This window comes from Chiloscyllium plagiosum, chromosome 5 (assembly GCF_004010195.1).
Source record: "Chiloscyllium plagiosum isolate BGI_BamShark_2017 chromosome 5, ASM401019v2, whole genome shotgun sequence".
In the NCBI taxonomy this organism is placed as follows: Eukaryota; Metazoa; Chordata; class Chondrichthyes; order Orectolobiformes; family Hemiscylliidae; genus Chiloscyllium; species Chiloscyllium plagiosum.
The window spans coordinates 46,338,522-46,362,372 of NC_057714.1; the positions used below are offsets into that span (position 1 = coordinate 46,338,522).

Below are 23,851 nucleotides of genomic sequence, written 5' to 3' on the forward strand. Positions count from 1 at the left end.
TATGGGAGATGAACAGAGGTATCCTGCAGAAGTCCAAAAGTTAAAAAATATCACACAACACCAGGTTATAACGATTTTTAACGTAGTGATTTTTAACTTTGTACATCCCAGTCCAACACCGGCATCTCCAGATTATGACTGCAGAAGTCCAGATGTGTGGACCATTGAGAATTGTTTGTGAAACTGTGAAGCACCCAGGACCATCTGACTGGAGTGCCATCTGGCAAATTGGGAGAGAGATCAGTGGTACTCATGTGGATAATTACCCAGGCAATGTTTGACAGATGAAAACTTGATTGAAAACCTGGATAACTCCACATTACCGCAATCAACACCACCCACACCCCACTACAAATCAACCATACCCTCCCCCAACTCAATAATCCTGCCCAGCCTAGCTGAGCCAAATCAGCAAATCCCCACAATCCAATCTCTCTGACAACCCAACTACCAAATTCACCCAACTGCTGACATGCATCAAAAGGCTGGCCCTTCCAATTCACCAGGTAGACTGCAACAGCTGGTATCATAAAAGGCTGGTGTCTCTTGCACGCCCTGTCACCCCACTCCAATCTTGGCAGATACTGTACTATGCATTTCTTTGATATCTAGGATCAGACAATCCCAAAATAAAGTGCCCAGTGGCAACAGGTTGGAAGAATCATCATTTGTTGTGGAAACATTGTGCATACCCAGAATAAGCTCATGGATGGGAAATGTTTTATTTGCAAGCCAATGTCCTTTTAAAGGGAGATGTGGAGGGCAGTAGTGGATAGAGGAGAGGGCTGGAAAGCAGGATTGGTAAGGTTATCCTCTAGCAGGATCACAGGTCAGGAAAAGCAAGGATGAGACAATTAAGGTTACAGCTCTCTAGGAGGCAGTGATAAATGGGTACGCAGGCTTTCTAACATGACAAAATAGAGGCTAGTGGATTATTAAAAAAGGAAATTATGCCAGAGATAGCAGCTTTACAATTAAAAAGACATTGAGTAGCAAAGAATGAGGTTAGATTACTAGAGTGGGGAGAAAGGGAAGGAGACAGGTGTCGAAAGCAGTAAAGGGACAAAAAGGAGAGGAAAGGAAAAAGGGGTTCAGGTCCAGAATGGCAACCAAAACATTCATAAATAGACTCACGGAAAGCAAGCTACATGGGCATCAAGGTTACTCATTAATTTGAAATAGTAGCCATGGTGAATGGAGTGATCAGGATAGATAGAAAATTGCTGAGATTAGTCCCAGCAAACAAATAGGTTGCTTCTCATAATGAGGCAACAATAGCCATGTCAATTCATCTGACAGGAAATGCTGAGAAAAGCAACTGTGGAGCTGTGTTCTCAAATAAATACAATGGCACACACAACACTTACCCTGAAGGATAGCTCTAGATTCTCTCCTCCCCATACTTCCATCCCTGTGTCATAGGTGCCCAGGTATTCAAAATACTTCTTACTGACAGCAAACAGCCCCCCTGCCATTGTAGGTGATCTGATGAGAGATGCATTTTTTTCAATTGTGCATATTTAGCTTTGTTAAAAAAACTCAAGAAGAATACAGCAATTGAATTGATTATATTTGTTTTAATAGGATACAGAACTCAGGACCTACCTATAATTCAGCAAATAACTTTACTGTTTAGTTGTGATAGGAGACCAAGAATCTTTGATCCTGTGTGGAACTACTTATTATTAACTAATTCAGAAACTGGGCCATCAAAATTTGTTTCTGTTACATTGGACTGGGGAGAAAAGAATGAACAACTCAGCTAGCAGTTCTATTCCCACACTTTGTCATCATAGAGGGAAGAACAAAACTCGAGCTCAAATGTAATGAAAACAGAAAATGCTGGAAATATTCAGTATGTCAATCAATACTACTATCAGGGAAAGAAAGGGTTAACTGGTCATTGAACCAAAAAGGAGATAGTGAGGACTGCAGCTGCTGGCAATCCTGATGAAGGGTTTATGCTAGAAACGTCGGCTCTTCTGCTCCTTGGATGCTGCTTGACCTGCTGTGCTTTTCCAGTTCCGCACGTTTTGACATTGAACCAAAAAGGTTACTTCTCTCTACACAGATGTCATCAAATCTGTGAGTACTCTGGTATTTTCTGTTTTGTTTCAGACTTATAATATTTTGTTTTCCTCAGACTCAGCTGTGATGCCATGGCTAATTAAGCCTGGTAACATTCCCATTCTCATCTCACCCAATAGCAGCAGGTTGAATAATGCCCAAATATCCAGAAAAAAAGGGACAATAATAAGTAACAGTACAGCAATAGGATACATACAGTTATTCTAAAACAATTTACAGCATAGATCTTGTACCCAAAAACAATTAGAAAAGGGATGCTTATTTCTTGCTTATGTTCACACAATGGCTCTCAATTATTAGTTGCCACTAACATACTTCACAAAATGCGTTACAGCTTCTGCACACTCTGTTCTTGCTGGAGTCTGATCACAAAAACATTTCATTTATGACCCAGTCCACGTGTAATATATCATACCTGTTATTTATTATCTTCAATTTAAACTAATTTTAATTATAGATCAACATGTTCTACATAAAAGTACCAAATGCGTGATATTCTGCTGCATTTTTAAGCAATTAGATTATTGTATTTCAAGTGTTTCAACCTCCTTTCTAAATGATTTTTTTTTAAAGAGTAGCTCTGCACTGAATATATTCTATTCCGATTGTGAGCAAAATATACTTACCTAATTGGGTCTACTCTTGATTTCCTTCGTTTTCTTTCACCATCGGGGACAACATGCCACTGAAATGTAAGACGCCAGTCAAATCCACCAATCATCGGCTCCCCTGTCTGCATGTAGAATGCAAAAGTGTTCCAATCGATAGTGTCAATAACTGGGCATACAACAGCAGTCTCATTCTCACTAATCCTAAAAATAAAAAGATTTCCATGAACAATACGCAAGGGAAAGTATAAATATCCTTGGGTGAGTTGCAGATGGATTTTTCTCAGTTCTGGCCTACTCTGCTGTGATGAGAGTAGCTGGGAATTGTACAGCGATGGGATTTGAGATATAGTATTGCATATTACAGTCAGTGCACCAGCGGTGAATGAAGTTATCTTTCACAACTCCCACAGCTGGCAGCATTGCTCGACAGCCAGCATTTTAAAGTGGTAAGGGTGAAGGGTCAAGAGCAAAGTATACCTGGGGGTGAAGACAACACAATGCTCTAAAGCAATTTGTGGAAATTAGATGAAGTGGGTCCTGGATAACAGGTACCAATGCTAAAAGCACATTATAGCAAAGATATACATAATTTTAGGCCCTTGTGGCACAGTAGTAACATCCCTACCTTTGAGTCAGGACTTCCGCGTTCAAGTCCCACCTGACCCATTGATTTGTAATAGCAACGCCTGAACAGTTTGATTAAAATAGCTGCACATAATCTTACCTCGCCAACAATGGCTCCAACCATCCAGGAACACACTCGCAATGACAATCCAGAAATGTAAGTACATCTCCAGTAGAAAAGGTTGCACCAATCAAACGGGCACGGACCAGCCCCTCCCTCTTATTGGTTCGAATGAGACGAACTCGCTGAAGGTTACTGATATACTGCTCCAGTTGAGACTTCAGATAAACTAAAATAATCAACATTTAAATGCAGTATCATATACATATTGATTGCTTTCAGGTCAATGTAGAGCAAAGTATCATACAACGTTGTAACAGTAAAACACATTTCTAAATACCTACATTTATTACTAGGGCACTGATGACCAAGAAATTGCTGCATTGTTACTCAAAATATTGGTAACTTTTGTTCATGTTGGGATATTAGCATTAAATTGTGCAGCTCTTGGTCATAATTACAAGCATTAAAATGTTAAGTAATTTTTACAGAGCTAAATAATTCACAGATATGTTTTCTCCAACGTTGGAAGTGAGGCAAGGCCAGAATTTATTACCAATCACTAATTGCCAATAAGCAATATGTGATGAACTACTGCTGTCTGTGTCATGTGTATCCTATACTGTTGGTATATAGGGATTTCTAGGATTTTGATGCAATGACAATGAAGCAATGTCCAGATTTTTACCTATTGAGGAAGAGAACTTCAAGGCATGTTGTTCCAAAACACTGGCTTTCTCAGTGGTACATATCACAAGATTGGGAGGTGCTGTTGAAGAAGCATATGCCGCAATCTTTTAAATGGTACACAATGCAGTCATCGCCTAATGGGATAGTAGTTTCTCTGGTAAGGCTGGAATTTACTGCTTCAGGATAATTAGTTGGGATTCTCATTCTTGAATCACTACTGTCTATATGGTGTAGGGTTTTACCCCCACTGACAATGAAGGAATGGCAATCTCTTTCAAGTAAGGATGCTCTGTGGCTGAGAGGGAAATGCAATTGATGGAGTTTCCAGGCTTCTGCTGTTCAATGGCAGTGTTGTGATATAGGCAGTGGCAGCAAATCCTGATTGTGATAGGCCTAGAGCCAGAGGGCTCCTGTTTATCAGTGAAGGACAGTGGCAGTGGTAGCAGCAGTAGTGCCAGGGGCTCCTAGTTTCAGGGCAAATGAGAGCCCAGCATGGGCGCATGAACAGTGGCAACGCCGATGTTGGTGGGTCCAGCGCAGATGATGACGAAGTGCAAGTGTCACTGGTGAGCCAGCTCAGTGCTCATGTCGGATGTGGCTGAATGAAGAGGGACTCTCATTTGGCTATATCCTTTTATTCTTAAACTATTAAAAATGGCATCATTTTGTGGCAACAGTCAAAGCTTTTCACTGCATTTTACTATATTATTCACTGTAAAATACAAATGACAATAAATCATTCAATTCAATTCAACTGTTCTTCTACCTGGTAAAGATCATGGGTTTGAAGATACTGTCAAAACAGTCTCGGTGATGGGAAATGGTTGTTGAAGGTGGTGGACTGAATGCTGATCAAGTGGACTGCTGTATCTTGGGTAAGATCAAGCTTCTCGAATGTTGTTGGAGCTGCATTCATCCAGTCATGTGCAAAGTATTTCACCACACTCTTAACATGTGTCTTGTCGGTTGTAGACAGGACATTTTGACCTGGCTATGCAACCACAGTATTTATATAACAGGTCTAGTTCAGCTTCTGCTCAATGGTAACCCCCAGGATGTTGGTGGGGGATTCAGTGGTGGCAATGCCATTGAATGTCAAGCGGAGAAGTTTAGATTGCCTCTCATTTGAGACGGTCATTGATGAAGCAGCTGAAGATGTTGAGTGTAGGACACTAACTTAAGGAAATCCTGAAGTAATGTCCTAATGCCAAGGTGACTGCTACAAATGATAATTATCTCCCGGCTAAGTATTACTCTGAACAGCCAAGCATTTTCCTAGACTCCGGTGACTTTAATTTTTCCTGATGTTTCTTAAACGCTGCTTTGATATCAAAAGCACTCATTGTCTTCCCACCTTTGAAATTTAGTTGTTTTGCCCATGTTTGTACTCAGACTGTCCAGGAGTCGAGTGGCCCAAGCTGAACCCAAGCTGAGTGACAGTGAGCAGGTTTTAGTTGAGAGCTGCTTGATAACACTATCAAATGACACCTTCCATCATTATGTTGATGACTTAGATCAAATTGACAGGACAGATATTTGCTGAATTGTATTTGTCCTAGGAAACTTTCCACATCATCAGCTCAATATCACTGTAGCTGCATTGGATGAGCTTGGCTGGGGGAGTGGCAAGACGTTATTTTAATGGCACAAAAGGATACCATTTGGCCCATTAAGTTGAACAATCAAGTCAATCTCTCAGTTCCTCAACATGCTTCTATAGCCTTGTTAATATATTTTCCTCAAGTGTCTATCCAGTCACTTTGAAATCACTAGTAGTTTCTTCTTCCACCAAGCTTGTAGATGCCAAGTTCAAAGCCATTAATAATCAATGCACAAAAAAATTCTTCCTCCTCCTCCCTTCATTTCATTCTCAAAACCATAAACTTGTGTCCACTTTGCCTTATACTTTCAGCTACTGGGAACAGACTGTCTTTGGCTACTTAATATTATAATGCCTGTAAACACTGTTTACATTCAAGTGAAATTCAAGCTCCACAGAAGTTAATGAAAAGAACCATGTCTCAAGATTTCACATTTTTAAATATAAAAATACAAAATGAATGCAAAAGTAAGTAGTACTAACATCATAACTGGTCAAGATGAAATGTTGGCCTTTGTCACGAAGGGGTTGGAGTGCTAGAATTCAGAAGTCTTGCTACAATTGTACGTATGTACATCTGGTGTGCAGTTTTCTATTTATTCTCTATTTTAAGCACGATTCACTTGCAATACATTCAGTACATCGAAAGTTCTCTAACTGAGCCCTGAGATGTCTGATAATAAGTGGCTAATAAATTGATTGCATATTCTCTGCAGTTTATGAGAGGCGATCTTTTTGGAACATTAAAGAGTCTGAAGGGACCAATAGGGCAAAGATTATTTCCACTGATAGTGGATTCTAAAGCAGGGGAGCAAAATGTCTTGGGATAAGAGGCCAATCATTTTGAGCCAAGGAGAAATTCCTTCACTGAAAAGATATTAATTTTTTGGAATTCTCAGAGGGTTGCAGATGCTCCACTGTTTAACACACTTAAAGTGGAGACTGACAGGCTTACTATCTCGGGAAATCAAGGCCTATGTAGCTGTATTGGGAATGGGCAAGAAATGTGAGCCATAACTGTATTGAATGATACAGCAAGCTTGAACTGCCTGACCATTTTCTCCTATTTCTTGTAAGAGCTAAGAATATATAAATCCGATTTTCTTTTTACTTTCATCCCCCAAGAGTTTCCTTATCAAACAAAAGTTTGAAGGATTGTTCACTATTGTTGGTACTAACACCAAACTTTCCCATGGTTACCTTTTATAGCTCAGGACTCAGTTCAAACCCGAATTTCACCTGCAGTTGCTGCAATGATTTTGACAGTAACCAAGAGTCATATTTTTCTAATAACTCTATTTTCCTGGTCAACAGCTTTTGATAAATACCTAACTTCTGTTTTCTGAACTCAGGGCTTATATACAATAATTAGCTGCTTTCACATTTGACCTCAAAGACATTCTAACTTCTTCCAGGTGAACGGTCCATGACCGATTTTTCTCTCTCTCTCTGCCTGATTCCAAGAACAACCCTTTTGGTTTTGTGATCCATGTGCCTAACTTAAAACTCTAACGGGTTAATGGCCCTCTCCTCCAAACAACCATCTCAACATATGAATGACGAACAGGAACAGGCTGTTCGGCTCTTGGACAAAATCTTTATATGGGCCTGAGTAGCATCAGCCATGGTGAAAATCACTACTTCAACTTGGTGCATCTTCTAACTGAGTTTCAGATGTCAAGGTAAGATCATCAGTAGAGAGCAGTGAGTTTTCTGTTTAGGAGGATTATTGCTTGTTAACAATCTTACTAACTGCAGACATTGCCTCTTAGACGCGCTAAACCCACTTCCTAAATATTGTAATTCATGTGCAAGAACGCACAGATCATTTTAAACTACAGATATCTTTGATCTCACCATTTACAATATGTGCTGCTTTTCCAATCTTGCCATTCCTATTTTAGCACCATCTGTCCTTACCTGCTGCCACTCCTAAATTGTCTGTCTTTTCTTGTATGCCTCAATTATCATTACCTAAATTGCTCACTTGCTTATCTGCCCAACCTTCTCCTTTAGATTAACCACATCTTCCCTTATCCTCACCATTTAAGTTAAAAGCCATCTCTATTACCCTTCTATGTAACTCACCAGACCACAAGTCCGAACTCGATTCTGGTGAATACTGTCTGAAACCTTGCTTTTTATGTATAATAGCTAGACATCCAGGTTTGCTGGGACAGTTCCAGATTTTCACTAACTTGACAAGGAATGCTGAGATGGGACTGGAGGCAGATAGTCCCTGGACCTGATGAACCGTGGACCTACTGCATGATGTAGCAGGCACTGTGGACTAAATGGCTTAATCACCTCCCTATTTATGACCTTATGTCTATCTGCCTCTGCACACTCTTTATAACTGTGACATTACATTTACATTGTACTGCCTCTCCCTATCCCTCCACAAGAGTATCTCCCCTCACATGTGGGTATTTTAAACTCCATGTGCCAATTGTCTGTCCATTCTCACACACAGTCCCAGAAACGGTGTTGCAAACAGATTGCCTCTAGGCCCAGCATTTTGTTGGTTTCCTCAAGAAATGTGTTTAACAATGATTACCTCTTTCTCTCATATATTTCCCAGACAAAGATTATACATTTTCCATCTTTCAATCTGCTGCTGGAAACAAAAATTCCCTTAGACAATTTTTAAGTTTGTAATGAATTGTTTCACCACACTGCAAACTGCAACATTTGGTTCTTCCATATAGATTAGAATTAATCTATTTTCAGTTGTTTCTGTCGCTCACTTGCAAACTTGTCTCCATACACTCTTAATAAGGGAGATACCTCAATGAAGAGAGATCTCCAGATCCTTGCTATACCCAGAATATTAGAGGCTAATTTGAAGAGGCTAGAGTGAGCATTAATGCTCTGAGTGCTCTTTCCTTTTGTGGGAAATAGATACATCAGTGCTTCAGACCCATTCAGCATCTTTGGGATCTGTCTTCCTTAGTTTGAAGTTAACAAGTGTCAACTGAGAGAAATATGTCGAATCCCCGAGAGTCCCAAAAAGAGACCAGGCATATACTCCATCAAACTACACATGAAACACGATCTGAAAATATTGCAACGGCATAAATATGTTCAACATAATTACTTCCTTACTTCGATCACTATAGTCATCAACGAGAATGAGTTCTTTAAGGAGAACAGCAGGAGATGTTTCCAACACACTGTGAATTGTGCGGAGAAGTGTAGACCAGGCCTCATTATAAAACGCAATAACGACAGAAGTGGTAGGAAGATTCCTATAATTGAACTTCCTTGCCCTACACCTGAAATGAAGCAGAATTTCAATAGGATCAAGAATATCCCAAAACTTTAACACAAAATACCTTTAAAACAAAGCTCACAAGAGGAGGCTATGCATGCACTAATTTAGTTCTGATTTGCGCAGTCCAAATTAAAGAGTAACTGTACTGCAATACACCAGTTGCCAGAATTCTCAAAGTTTTCAAATGATAAATAATAAAAATAACACAGAATCAAAAAACACAGGAAATTCAATCATTAACCTCACGCTTAACAACTGTGCAATAAAATTGCCTTAATTTCACAGGTGAAGAAGGGAACAAGGAATTAAATAACGAGAGAACACGCGGCTACTGTAGCAAATTTGTCAACACACTGCAATACAAAACACAGTAAAAACAGGTTCGGGACATGCATTCCACTCTTAGTCTCAAATATATAATGAAGTGGTGACACTCAACCACAAGGAGGAGGATAAGTAAAGAAAACTAAAAGAGGTCATTACATCAGATGCCTTGGATTGCTCATACGTGCTTCCGGTCAAACCATTACCAAGCAACACCCCCAAATCAAAGTTGTTAACTTGCCTGCTTGCTGAGAGAATAGAGTGAGTGGCAAAAGGGAATGAGAAAGAAATATTTTTTTCAAACTTTACACAAAAAAAAGTATGCAGTTGAGGCTCATCACATTTATTTGCAAATACTATTTGACAATGTGCTTCTGAATCGTAAACTATTTAATAGTTACATTCCTTAATACTGATTTGAAGGCTCTAGATCAATGGCTATATTACATTCAATGTCTTTAGATTATTGAATTGTAACCTCGGATAAATCCACTTGTCACAGAAAAAGATGTTCTATCTACTCTCTAGGGCAGCACGGTGGCACAGTGGTTAGCACAGCTGCCTCACAGCACCAGAATCCCAACTTTGGGCAACTTGTCTGTGTGGAGTTTGCACATTCTCACTGTGTCTGCGTGGGTCTCCTCCGGGTGCTCTGGTTTCCTCCCACAATCCAAAGATGTGCAGGTCAGGTGAATTGGCCATGCTAAATTGCCCATTGTGTTAGGTGCATTAGTCAGAGGGAAATGGGTCTGGGTGGGTTACTCTTCAGAGAGTCGGTGTGGACTGGTTGGGCCGAAGGGCCTGATTCCACACTGTAGGGGATCTAATCTAAAATTCAGTGATTCTTAAAATAAATTCTAGAACAAAAGTACGTTGCAAGATTTTTGACAAGATCACACATGATAGACTGGTCAGAAAATTAAGTGATATTAGAAGGATGAGTGGGATCTGATTGAACATTACATAATACCAAGAGGCCTGGATACAGTGGACATGGAGAGGTGTTTCCACTTACTGGAAAGAGTAGGACCTGAGGGCACCTCAGGGTGAAGGGTCAACCCTTTAGAACTGAGATGAGGAGGAATTACTTCAAACAGAGCGTGGTTAATTTGTGGAACTCACTCAGGCTCTGTAGCCCCAGTCATAGGGTCCTAACTAGCCCCACTTGCCTGTGTTTGGCCATGTCCCCCAAACCTTTCCTATTCATGTACCTGTCTAAACCTATGCCGTCTAGTTCTGGACTTCCCCGCCCCAGAGATAGAGAGGTAAGGGAATTAAGAGTTATCGGGAGAAAGCAATAGAATGGGAAATAAGAGACAAATCAGCCACAATTGAATGGTGGATCTGACTTGATGGGCCGACTGGCCTATGCTGTTCCGATACCTTATGATCTTAAATCTAAAGGAAAGTAGGCTGTTGAATCCAAAACACGCTCGAGTTGGAGAGGTTGAGCAAAGGGAGAGGCTGAATAGGCTGTGGCTGTGGCTGTATTCTCTGGATCATCAAAGGCTGAGGGATGACCTTATAGAGGTTTATAAAATCATGAAGGGTATGGATAGGATAAATAGACAAGGACTTCTCCCTGGGGTGGGGGAGTCCAGAACTAAATGGCATAGGTTTAGGGTGAGAGGGGAAAGATATAAAAGGGACATAAGGGGCAAGGTTTTCACACAGAAGGTGATATGTGTATGGAATGAGCTGCTAGAGGAAGTGGTGGAGGTTGGTGCAATGACAACATTATAAAGACATCTGGATGGTTACATGAATAAGAAGGGTTTAGGGGGATATGGGCCAAGTGCTGGCAAATGGAACTAGATTAGTTTAGGATATCTGGTCAGCATGGACAATATGGACTGAAATGTCTATTTCCGTGCTGTACATCTCTAGGACTCTAAGTGAACAGTAATGTTTAACCGATGCTCTTGCAAAAGAAGGCTCTTTCTGGTGGGGTTCCACAGGGCCTAGTACTTGGCACATGGCTTATCTCAAAATTCTAAACTTAAATGCAGGTAGCACACTTGATACGTTTGCAGATCAAGGAGGCTTTGCTCAACTATATAAAAGTGCTAAAACAAAAACAGAAATTGTTGTAGAAACTCAGCAGGTCTTGCAGCATCAGTGGAGAGAAAGCAAAGTTAACCTTCCTAGTCCAGCGACCCTTCTTCAGAACTGATGGTATCTAGGAAAAGGTGGTATATGCTAAAGATGGAGGGCAGATAAAAGAGGGAAGGAGAGAGTGAGAGAATTGGCAGAGAAGGAGAAGAGCGAATGACAGTTAGACAAAGGAGTGGATGACAGCATGTCAGGGAGAAAAAAAAATCTAAAAGCTGATACTGGGGACCATAAGTAGTTGAAAATTAGGTTGGTTGCACTGAAAGCAACCCAAGTGATGACATGGCCAGTGTAGTGAGGGAGGGGGGAGGGTGTAAAGGACATTGATGTTTAGGTTCTAAAATCATTGAACTCAATATTGAGTTCTACTTCAATACACCATTGTGTTCCCTGGCCAGTATTTCTGCTCCAACAAGACTCTTCACTGGAAGAACAGCTGCTCATGTTCTGCTTGGGAACCTGTAGCCTTTAAACCATTGAGTTCGACCATCAGTTCTGAAGAAGGGTCACTGGACTTGAAATGTTAACTCTGCCTTCTCTCCATAGATGATTCCAGACCTGCTGAGTTTCTTTAGCAATTTCTGTATTCACTTCAGATTTCCAGTATCCAAGTTCGTTGTTAGTGTAGCCAAAGGATAGCAAACAGCGCCGATCAGTTCACAACAGGAAGGTTCTGATTTCACAAGAAAGCGGAAAAAGGAAATTTATAAATTTGAGCCAAATTATTTAGCTAAGAGCAATGGTTTGTTGTTTCTAGAAGAGGTGGAAGGAAGATATAATAGAGGGGAATAAAATTAAGAGGAGCAATACAAAGTGGATAGGTAAACCCTATTTCCAAAGCAGGCATCAATTTCAAGTAATTGGTAGAAAGACAAATGGGGAGATAGGAGAAATATTTTCACTGAAAGTGAGGGGAGAATCTGAAACTTACTGTCCAAGTCAGAATGGTGGAGACAGATTCCCAAATTACACTTTTAAAATAAGCTTCTATACCACCTATATAGTTATATACCATAAGATAGAAAGCAGACTAAGCTTGGTAAACTCCTCAAACAAAAAGACAAGACAGGCAAACAGCCTCCCTCTGTGTCCTAACTTTGTTCCCCTACAACTGAACTCTTTTGCATCTCTTCGAACCAGATTAAAGTAGGAACTCTGAACAACAGAAGAAAGCCAGAGGTACATGTCTATTTTCTCATTATCCAAAACACAGTCACACAGGCACAGAAGGAACTAAACTACAGTTCAAAGGATTGAGCCAATGTATAGAGGTGAAGTATTTTGCAACTCTGGTACTGATTTGCATACTTTGGTGCACAATACATTTTTAGAATCACAAAATCCCTACAGTGTGGAAGCCCATTGAATCCACACAGACCATCTGAACAGCATCCCACCCAGACCCATTTCCCTATCCTATCCCTGTGCCTGCATATCCCTGCACACAATGGGCAATTTAGCATTTACATTAAATGAACAAGACATTCCTTTATTAAATAAATCATATTCCATTAATGTTCAGCAAGTTAAATTATCCCCACAAATTAAGTGAAACACTTCAGTTTCCTGAACTGTTTCAAATAAATGACTTATGGAATTTAAAGCACTGCATTGGGCAAGATATCCAGAATCAGAAATGTTCTCACATTGCAAGGCTGAGAACTTTTGGCAGTTGTGGAAAAGCTTGAAGAGTTCTTGCTCAAGAGTGCCAAAGCAAGTCTCGCGTAAAATACACACCCAAAATTTCAGAACTTGCTTTACCCATTTATGGATTTGCTGTGTACTTCTAATACTTTTTTGTTTTATTTCAGAACTCTTGCAGTTGTACACTTACTTATTAGAGCTGCCATTTTCTGCTTGGTGTCTTGAAATCATGGCAGATATTCTTTTATAAATTCACTAACAAATTTGCAAGGCATTGTCCAGGAAGATAAAACCTCACTCTTGAAAAACACAAGTTACGTACGTTGTTGATGTGAATGAGAAACTTTTATAATAGGAAATGAGCTGTGACAAGCGTGTGTTTGGAGCTGGGATGAGGAAAATTAAAAGGCAGCTCATTGATGGTCAACTGTCATGAAGAATGGCAGTCAACAATACTGTAGCATCGCAGACGTAGGCATCTTAAAATTCTTTTCAGTGGAAAACAGCAAACATTTTTAAGTAGCAGAATCAAGTCCAGCAAATTTAAAACAAATTCCACAGTTCTTTTAGATAATTAAGCTTTTATACTTAGATAAAACTCACTCAGCCATCCGATCATCCTGGATGTGGCGATGCAGTGATATTGTATCACTTACATAAACATTGATAGCATATCTTTCAATACCTTCCTCCTCTTTCTTTTTTTCATCAGGACTCAGCTGCAAATGCACAGCCTTACCCAACTCCCCAGGACTATGTGGATCAATATCAGGTTTCTCATATACTGGGCGTGACAGATCTTCAAATTGTTCATCACTAGAATCGGTCCTGTACTTCCTCTCTTCACGACTGCTCTGCCCAGCAGAGTTTTGAACAGTGGAGATTGACAGTTCTAAGATGACATAAGTAATCCATAATAAAGTGATCAGAAGACAGCTCTTCCCCAGCCAAGCCCATTTGCATTTCAAAGTGATCTTCATGATGCTTCAATTTTGATGTTCTTGTGGAGACTGAACGACAGGACGTGGTTGGATTTTCTGTGAAAGGATAGTTCAGAAATTAGGTAGCAGGCTCTCAAAGGCCATATTATGTCATTTGCTAAAACAATAAAGGCAAAATACTACAGATGCTGGGAGTGTAAAACATACAAGAGAATGCTGGAGAAACTCAACAGGTATGGCAGCACCCGTGAAGTAATGGAGTGAGGCCGAACAAACAAATAAACTATTACACAAGACTTCATTCTTGTCAAATCTAAAAATGCCATGCAGGAGGTCAATATGGTCATCAATAAATTCTTCCTAATTTTTATTCCTCTTTTGTACAATTAATTATTTTTATCCTTGTTATACTCATACATGCTTTCCCAATGGAAAAAAATTACTTCTGAGCCTTTTACAATGGTGTCTTCCAGCAAATGAAAGAGCTGCTGGTTTTCAGTTCAAATAAGAAACAATAAAATGTCAAGGATGATCAACTTACTGGACAACAAATATTGACCACTATCTTTCTACTTCCTACAAATGGATCTTGTATGCCTTCAAACCTGAAGCAGCAGTCTTGTGACCTTTTTTGCCATATTTCTCGCTGAGATGAGAAGAATTTTCTTCACCCAGAGAGTAATGAGCCTGCGGAATTCACTCCCACAGAAAACAGTGTATGATTTCAAGGAGAAATTAGGTATAGTTTAGATTAGATTACTTACAGTGTGGAAACAGGCCCTTCGGCCCAACAAGTCCACGCCGCCCCGCCGAAGCGCAACCCACCCATACCCCTACATTTACCCCTTACCTAACACTACGGGCAATTTAGCATGGCCAATTCGCCTGACCTGCACATTTTGGACTGTGGGAGGAAACTGGAGCACCCGGAGGAAACCCATGCAGACACGGGGAGAACGTGCAAACTCCACACAGTCAGTCGCCTGAGGCAGGAATTGAACCCGGGTCTCTGGCGCTGTGAGGCAGCAGTGCTAACCACTGTGCCACCGTGCCCTCACCGCTGTGAGGGTTAAGGTGATTAAAGAATCTGGAGGAAAAACAGAATGAGGTTATTGAGTTGGATGATCCGCCATCATCATAATGAAAGGCAGGGCAGACACCAAAGGCCAAATGGCCTACACTGCAAATCACTGAAGATGACCATACTGTGCACCACACTCTAACTGAACACAAATTCTATGTTAATTAACTAGATTTACAGATAAAAACTAATCTCTGATGCAATAATTGTTGTTAAGGCCTGTGCTTTCATTCCAGGTGTGCCTTGACATCCTTGACTGCAGCAAGTTGATTAACCAATTGTACCTATAAAATACCCAGCACTGTCTTTCTGCTTCACATCACCATTTCTTTTAAAACATCTTTGTCATTGCCTTTGTTCCCCTTCATCCATCAGTCTCCGGTCAGAAGCTTAAAAATTTCACTTCAATTATGGTGTCCTTGTGAGTTGGAATGACAGGACCTGGTTGAAGTTTCTGTGAAGGGACAGTTCAGAAATTAGTTAACAGGCTCTCAAAGGCCATATTATGCCTTTTTCTAAAAAAAAAACAAAATGCAACAGATACCGGTTGTAAGTTTGCTTGCTGAGCTGGTAGTTTTTTTCTCAATGTTTCATCTCCACGCTAGGTAACATAATCAGTGAGCCTCCAGTGAAGCATTGGTGTTCTGTCCATTTTTGCTATTTATGTGTCTTGGTATGATGTGGTGGAGTGATATCATTTCCGGTTCTGTTTCCGAGAGGCTGGTAAATGTGGTCCAAATCTATATGTTTGTTAATATTATACAAAATACCCTACAAGGACCATAACAAGCATTATATTGGACAGACGTGCATGAAACTAGCTACCAGGATACATGAGTACCAACTAGCCACCAAAAGACATGGTCAACTATCACTAGTATTCAGACACACAAATGAAGAGGGTCACCAGTTCGACTGAGACAATGTATCCATCCTGGGACAGCCTAGACAAAAAGACGCATAGGAACTCCATTAACAAACATATAGATTTGGACCCCATTTACCAACCTCTCAGAAACAGAACCAGAAATGATGACACCTAACACAACAAAGAAAGACACATAAATGGCAAATGGGACAGAACACCAATGCTTCACCAAAGGCTCACTGATGATGCTACCTCTGAGAACAAACCCACCGGCTCAGCAAGCAAACTTAGATTAGATTCCCTACAGTGTGGAAACAGGTCCAACCAGTCCACATCGACCCTCCGAAGAGTAATCCACCCAGACCCATTTCCCCTGACTAATACACCTAACACTATGGGCAATTTAGCATGGCCAATTCACCTGACCTGCACATCTTTGGACTGTGGGAGGAAACCAGAACACCAGGAGGAAACCCATGCAGACACGGGGAGAACGTGCAAACTCGTTCCTGAGGCTGGAATCGAATCTGGGACCCTGATGCTGTGAAGCAACAGTGCTAACCACTGAGCCACCATGCCGCCCCCTCACCGCCACACCCAAACAGACAACCTGATCGATAAATCTCCTCCAGAATTTGATCCAGATATTCAAGTACTGTACTAAGTTGTTCTTTTTTTCAAAAGTTGATTGCTCATTTGCTCTAACTAGGAGCTAAAACTGGCTAATTTTATGTTGTTATGACTCAGTAGTAAAGTGTAAGAAGAGCAACTCACAAAGCTATGAGTTCTTTTCACATCAGTACCACTTCTGGAAACAGTGCATTTGGTGCGAGAGGACAACAATGATAGTTTCTATCCAATACTCCATTAGTTACAATTCTAGCATCTTCAAACATGTAAAATTAGTTGTTGAACCTAAATAGCCACTTCAGTGCCAAAATTGACCTCAACTCTATCGTTTTGTTACAAAGTTGTTTTATTGACTTTAGTTCTCAGTTAAGTATTTACTGTGGAAAATCTTAAGGAAGCATTGTATTTATAAATTGTACATGTTCTCTTGATGAGCATTAAAACAAAGCAGTAATGACTTTCTGCAAAGGTGTCCACCATTTGAATAAAGACTACACAGCAACAGAGGCCACTTTTCTCGAGAGTCATTTAACAGGTGGAATCTGGGAAGCAGGGTACATGCAATCTGGAGACTTCTATGGAGAGATAATTTAGAAAACCACATGGCTTACAGCTCAAAGTTTCAACTTCTACTGGTATTTTAAATTTCCCTGTTGAGCTCAATAACCTGGTATCTCTACCTGATTATAAATAAAATGGCCATTCCAGATTTTTAAGTTGGGGTTAAATGTATTTCATAGCAAATTACATTTCTGCACTCAAGCTAAAATGGAGAGAGAAGGAATGGGATGGTTATCCTCATTTATTTCAGTGCTATTTTGATCACTTTGACAACAAAAAAATCAAAAAATATTTAGTTAATATCAATTGGTTTCATTGTGTGTCAAAAGCTACCTGTCACACGATCAAAATCCCACCCGAGAAGAAGTGACATCGTAAAATTCCCTGGAAGTTGCAGGGAGTAACAACAAGGAGGCCTGCAGGATGAAATAGATAACAGTCATCTCTCAGCAGGTTTTTCAAACTCGGGCTCTGTCTCATTTACAAGTTGGAACATATCACAAAGAGAAGGATTTTGTTTTTAGAAACAAGAGAGCTCCAAGTGCTATTTTATCTACACTGAAAAAAAGGACTGATTACAGTTTAAAAGTGTCTCGAGGAGAACAACCAGCTTTCACTGAACACAAGCCCACTAGAGCTTCCAGAACAGAAAATTGTGATTCTTTTCTCTCATGGACATGGAATTGTAAAAAATTATCTCCCATATTCGAGGTTCACTCCCATGCCAGTTTACATATATACCACAGACACAGGATGAGTTTTAATTGTTGATAATGTTATTCATTTTAGTGAGTGAACTTTTATCTTCAAATAATGAAACAAACTACCTGCTTGTTAATTTAAGAGATCTGGCTAACTAGCTTCTTCACAGTTTCACACATGGTCACTTACACATTAAATCGAAAAGAGAATTACTTTAAAAAATGTAAACTGCTTTATTGAACTCAGCAGCGAAAAGAGAAGAATTTATTCACTCCTCCGGATTCACTCATAACACTGCACATAGGATTATCATTCCATAACCAGCATAAGAAACATGGATCCACATCTTGCACTTGATGACAGGTTAATCACATCTGCTATATACATGACGGTATGAGTATACAATTTATATCAACAATTTAATATTAAGACAGTATTTACTATTCAAACTCAAATTATAAATACTGTAGAATGGAGATGTTGAGCATATCATTGTGTGCCCCCATCGCAGCTGATGGATGTTAAACTGTTAATATTGCTGCCTCTTTCAGGGACAGAAGTAGAATGGACCTTGGAGTTCACAAACCCCCGACTCAGGAGGACTATTACTAACCAAGGCAAGTATGAAGTTGCAGAAAATAAAAATAATGCACCAACTTACAAAAGGCTCAGTCTACCTCGCTCAAGTCCTAAACTAGATAATATTTTCATCCTACTCCTGCTTTCGTGTCAACCTGATATCCTTGAATTCAGCTGAAACATTATTTTTCATCATGAAAACAGATTTATTTAACTTATCATCTCAACACTACTGAAGAAGCCAAGACCAGTGACTGTCAGAATCATTTTGCAATCTTTCAGACACAGCCAATCATCCAGCAATGAGTTGGTCTGGATGTTTACATGCGTCCCCAGGAGTTGTCAACTTTTTCACTACAACCCATCTTTCCAAATTGCAATGTGATGAGTTTCTCTAACCCAATTAACAAATCACAAGTGCACTCTTTAAATGGCTGTGCACAAGTTGAAAGTAAAACAATGCCAACAAGCAAAGTTGATCAACATTATTGATTACATTTTCACTATTCAACACTAACCCCTCTGACTGATGCAGTAACATGAACTTAAAAGCACAGTGGGACAGGGAGAGGTCCTGATGTCTTTTGAGCAGCGAAGTCGCAAATATGGGCTACCTAGTAGGGACCTCTTCCGTTATTTTCAGGTTAGGGATTATATACAGAGAAGGACCACACTTTTAGCTCAGCCCTACAAGTTCAACATGGAGAGAAGAGTGCCCTAGTACCCTCTCAGTCATAGAGAAGAGGCACCTTGAAAGATATGGAAAGACTCTATGGAGTCTGGAGTCGCAAATTAGGGGTAGAAATGTCATCTGAAACATGGGAGGACATATGGGGGAATGTGAAAAAGAGCTTGATAATCAATAAAGCGCAGGCTGTGGAATTGAAGATTCTCCAGAGCCCATATGATCCCGATGCAATTCACAAAATTTAAGAAAGGAGCATCTCCAAGCTGCCCTAAATGTAAAATAAGCACAGGCACCCTGACACGTTGTCTGTGGTTGTGCCATAAGATCCATAGGTACTGAGTTGCCACAGTCTATGAGGTGGAGGAGATCCTGGGATGAAGTTAAGGCAGATCCGGTATCCCTTCTTTTGGGAGTACTGAATCTGCCTTCACGAGATGAACACGGGAAGAAATTATTCAACATTCTCACATATTGTGCAAGGAAGAACATTTTAATGAGTTGGACCTCAGAAACCGCCCCCCCCCCCCACCAAGCTCTCATGGGGTGGCATAGATTAGCGATGGTGCACGTTCCCCTGGATTTTCTTACGAATGTGTTGTACCAGAAAATGAACTGTTCTAAAAGATGTGGTGACCCTTAAATTACATAGGCACTGACTTGTCAGCCATATTGACCAGGGCCTTTGTATAGCTGTGAAGGCCAGATATGGCAGTTTGGGAGCCTTGGGGGAGGAAGCTTGATTAAATACAGGTATAATAACTGATGCTCCTGTGGATGGGAGCCTCGGTAGGGGCGCATCGAATGATGTAATTTAATTAAATTGAAGTTGATTTTATCTAATCTGACCTAGTCTAAGTTAAATTAGGTTAGTCTAGTATAATTTAAGACAATTAAAACTAATTTGCTAAGTTCAATTATTTATTGAATTGTAATGTGGAAAGATTGTTCTGTACCTTTGTGACAGTTTTGGTTTGTTTTGTAGAATAGTAGGTAGTTCATTGTTAATGTTTTTGTAACATTAGATTGTTCTACCATCTTTTGTACTTATATAATTCTGTAAAAAATAAAAACCTTTTTCAATTAAAATAAAAAGCACGGTGGGTGAGGTGACGGGATGTTAGTTAGGTGATAGAGACTAGCTTGGTCAAAATGTTGGATTAATTTAGGTGTTGGCTAAAAGGTTAAGTCTGGTTAAAGAGAGGGGGAGTCTGGGTTGAGGTTAATGTGAATGATTTAGGGATCAGTTCTGTAAGTACTCCAGAGTTAAAAAATGATTTATTTGTTGACATTTCCTGAGTACTGATCCAGATGAGTAACTCAATTGCCTGTAGTATCCAGCTCCCAATCAGATTGCCACTCCAGATCCTTAGACATTTCACAGGTGCCTCACAAATAAATATCACTGAGTCAGTTATATATTACTTTAGTTAGGCCACTTTTGGAGCATTGTATGCAGTTCTGGTCCCCACGCTGTAGAAGTAGAGGCCTTGGAGAGGACGCAGAAGAGGCTTTCTGGGATGTTGCCTGGATTGAAGTGTACTCCTTTAAGGAGTGGTTGGATAAACTTGCAATTATTTTCACTAGTGTCAGAGGCTGAGGGGCACTACCATCTCCTCCCTCTCAGTTATGATTAGTTCAAGCATGTCACCATTCTCTTTGATTTCTCAGCTTACATTATTCTTCATGAATGCACAATGTACTCAGCAAAAACTTAATTTGCGTCTTCTGGTTCCACTCTCAGTTTCCCATGTAGGTCCCTAATCCATTTTAGTAGAAGGAACATGGAGACGCAGTATTCAACAAAGATTACTATCCTCAAGGCTGTGAAGGAGCAGAGACACCTTGGTGCATATTTGCAGATCAGGGTAATAAAGCACACAATATCCAAAGCATTATTAATTAGACATGAGACTAAAAGAGCAAGGTGATGAAGGACCGTCGCTCCGAAAGCTAGTGTGCTTCCGATAAAACCTGTTGCACTATAACCTGGTGTTGTGTGATTTTTAACTTTGTACAATATAATAGTTAGACCTCAGCAGGAGTATTGTGTACAGTTCTGGCTGCCATACATCAGGAAGAATGCAAACCAATCAAGGAGATTTACAGGAGGGATTCTCAGGGTTTGGAAACCTCAGTTATAAGAATAGATTTTAACAGTTAGCGAAGTTTTTCTTTGAGGTAAGAAAGCTGAGGGGAATCTTGATACAAATTTTTGAACTTATGAATTTTCCGATCAGAGTAAATAGGGTGAAACTGCTCCCTCTTGCAAAAGGATGGAGAAGGCACAGTTTTATATTTTGCAAAATAAGCAAATATAAATTGAGAAAAAAAAACTTTAGTATAGCAGAAGGCAGGAGAATGGTACTATAACATAATGCTTTCTCCAAGACACAGGGTAGACCTGATAAGGTGAAGGGCCTCTTTTGGCTAACCAGTCTGTGATCTACAAGAGTAAACATCTGTGGTACTAGGCGAAAGTAAGGACTGCAGATGCTGGAGATCAGAGTCGAGAGTATGGTGCTGGAAAAGCACAGCAGGCCAGGCAGCATCTGAGGAGCAGGAAAAGTCGACTTTTCGGGTAAAAGCCCTTCATCAGGATCTTGTGGTACTACAAGCTTACAGTGAAACACTCTGCAGTCTCAGGCTGACTTGCAGTAACAGGACCTAGCATTTTAAAACTATGACCAACTGAACTGTGCAGTTCACCAAATGGCAATAGTAATAACTACTGTGGGTTTCAGAAGTTGCATTGGTCATCAACTGTGTCTGTCAAGTAACGTGACTGAAATCTAAAAAGCATGTACTTCTTTCTGAAGTGTGTCTGGACAATAATTGTCCAAACCCTGTCTGAAGATACAGTGAAATCTTCAACTCGTGCCAACTTTGAAAGAGATGGTAAAGTAGGTCAGAGGATAGCTTCTACTTTTTTTTTACATACTCCCACACCCAGTCATGATATAACAGAGTAATAGAGATGTACAGCACGGAAACAGACCCCTGGGTTGTTTTGAACACAGTCAACCCATTTTCACCCACTCTCAAGTCTATTACCACATTACAGGGATTGCTTTCAACACAGACCACTCACTATCCTCGGCCCTCATTATCTGTGGGCCTTCCATCCATAATACCCCTGTTTACTTTGTATCTCTCTCTGGGCTACATCTCCACCTATCCACGCACTCCCTCCCTCCCTCCACTAACTTCGTCTTCAGCATAAATACCACATTTTTCTTCCCGAGTTACTAGCAGTTTCGATGAAGGGTCACTGGACCCGAAACGTGAACTCCTGGCGCGGCCTGAGCTGAAGGAGGGAACCCCACTCCCCTCCCGTTCGTTGCAAGCCAAGTTCGCCCTGAGGAAAGTTTCAGAGCGCGGGCGAAAGAGTGGCGACGCTGGGGAATAGCGAGAGAATGAAATAAAGGGAAGCGTCCACACTCACCCTAAGCCGGACTGGCGGCCAATCTACATCCCGGCAAAATGAAAAGGCGACTGTCCGCTCAGCCGAGGCGCAACTGGTGACAGGGAGTGAGTGAGTGAGAGACGGGGGGAGTCGGGCACTGAACTGCTGCATTCCTGGCCGTCTCTCCACCAGGAAGTCCTGGTCTCTCTCTCTCTCATACACACAACGCATTATGGGTTACCCCAAGAGCAGGGAAAGGGTTCCTACCTCTGTCCACTGCTGCAACTGTGTTCTTCGGTTATGTACACTTCTTTACAAACTCACAACAACTCCTTCTTCAACAAAAAACAGAAATTGCTGGAAAAGTTCAGCAGGTCAGGCAGTATCTGTGGAGAGAAATCTGACTTAATGTTTCATGTCCAGTGACCCTCCCACCCAACTCTGTTGACTCTGATTTCTGGGAGAAAAGGGCTTATGCCCGAAACGTCGATTCTCCTGCTCCTCAGATGCTGCCTGACAGGCTGTGCTTTTCTAGCACCACACTCTCGGCTCTAATTCTGATTTCTCTCCACAGACACTGCCAGACCTGCTGAGATTTTCCAGCAATTTCTGTTGTTGTTTCTGATTTCCAGCATCAGCAGTTCTTTCATTTTTTTATAAATAACTTTATCTTCGCTCCCCCATTTCTTTCATCACTTTTTTCCCCCAGGAAGAAGGGTAAATAAAGTTACTGTCCATCCCTGAATTCTCCCACAAACCTTGTAGTGACAATGTGAGGTTGGTGAAATAATTCCCTAGGGACCAGTATCCCATCACCAAGTCACCCTTTATGTACACATACTGGCCTTGCTTCCTCAGAGTCGAGAATGTGGAGCTGGAACAAAATCAGTGCACAGACCGTCGCAAAGGTCGGGATGTTAGGTGTCTTCAAGGCAGAGATTGATAAATTCTTGATCTTGCAAGGAATTAAGGGCTACGGGGAGAGTGCAGCTAAGTGGAATTGAAGCACCCTTCAGCCATGATTAAACGGTGGAGTGGACTTGATGGGCTGAATGGCCTTGCTTCCACTCCTATGCCTTATGGTCTTATGGTAAAGCACACCCAGACAGGCAGTATCCGAGAAACAGGAAAATCAATGTTTTGAGTATAAGGTCTTCAAGAGGAAGCCTCAGAGCCAGCTCTCAGCAAACAGTGCCTCTGATACTCCAGTTTATACTTATTTTTCCAAATAAACCTGTTCAGAGATTTTACTACGCACTTCTAGAGCAGTGGGACCTGAACTTGGGCCTAGTAGAAAGTGAGGACTGCAGATGCTGGAGTACCAGAGTTGAAAAATGTGGTGCTGGAAAAACACAGCAGGCCAGGCAGCA

General features: G+C 40.8%; 1 protein-coding gene across 6 annotated transcripts in view; it reads right to left on the bottom strand.

Moving 5' to 3' along the window:
• The window catches only part of poc1bl (POC1 centriolar protein homolog B (Chlamydomonas), like), a 35,849-nt gene extending 12,995 nt beyond the window's left edge, over positions 1-22,854 (bottom strand). Inside the window, exons 1-7 of one of the 6 annotated variants that reach the window (XM_043689963.1) lie at positions 22,749-22,852; positions 15,335-15,504; positions 13,632-14,065; positions 8,780-8,949; positions 3,424-3,613; positions 2,715-2,900; positions 1,368-1,485 (exon numbers count right to left, since the gene is read on the bottom strand). In XM_043689963.1, the coding sequence (XP_043545898.1) occupies positions 1,368-1,485; positions 2,715-2,900; positions 3,424-3,613; positions 8,780-8,949; positions 13,632-14,008 (1,041 nt within the window). In that variant the 5' untranslated portion in view covers positions 14,009-14,065; positions 15,335-15,504; positions 22,749-22,852. Of the gene's footprint in view, positions 1-1,367; positions 1,486-2,714; positions 2,901-3,423; positions 3,614-8,779; positions 8,950-13,218; positions 13,609-13,631; positions 14,066-15,334; positions 15,505-22,520; positions 22,698-22,748 lie in introns of those variants that run through there. The other 5 variants (XM_043689962.1, XM_043689960.1, XM_043689964.1 and 2 more) reach the window with 5 other exon arrangements.
• Positions 22,855-23,851: the final 997 nt, after the last annotated feature.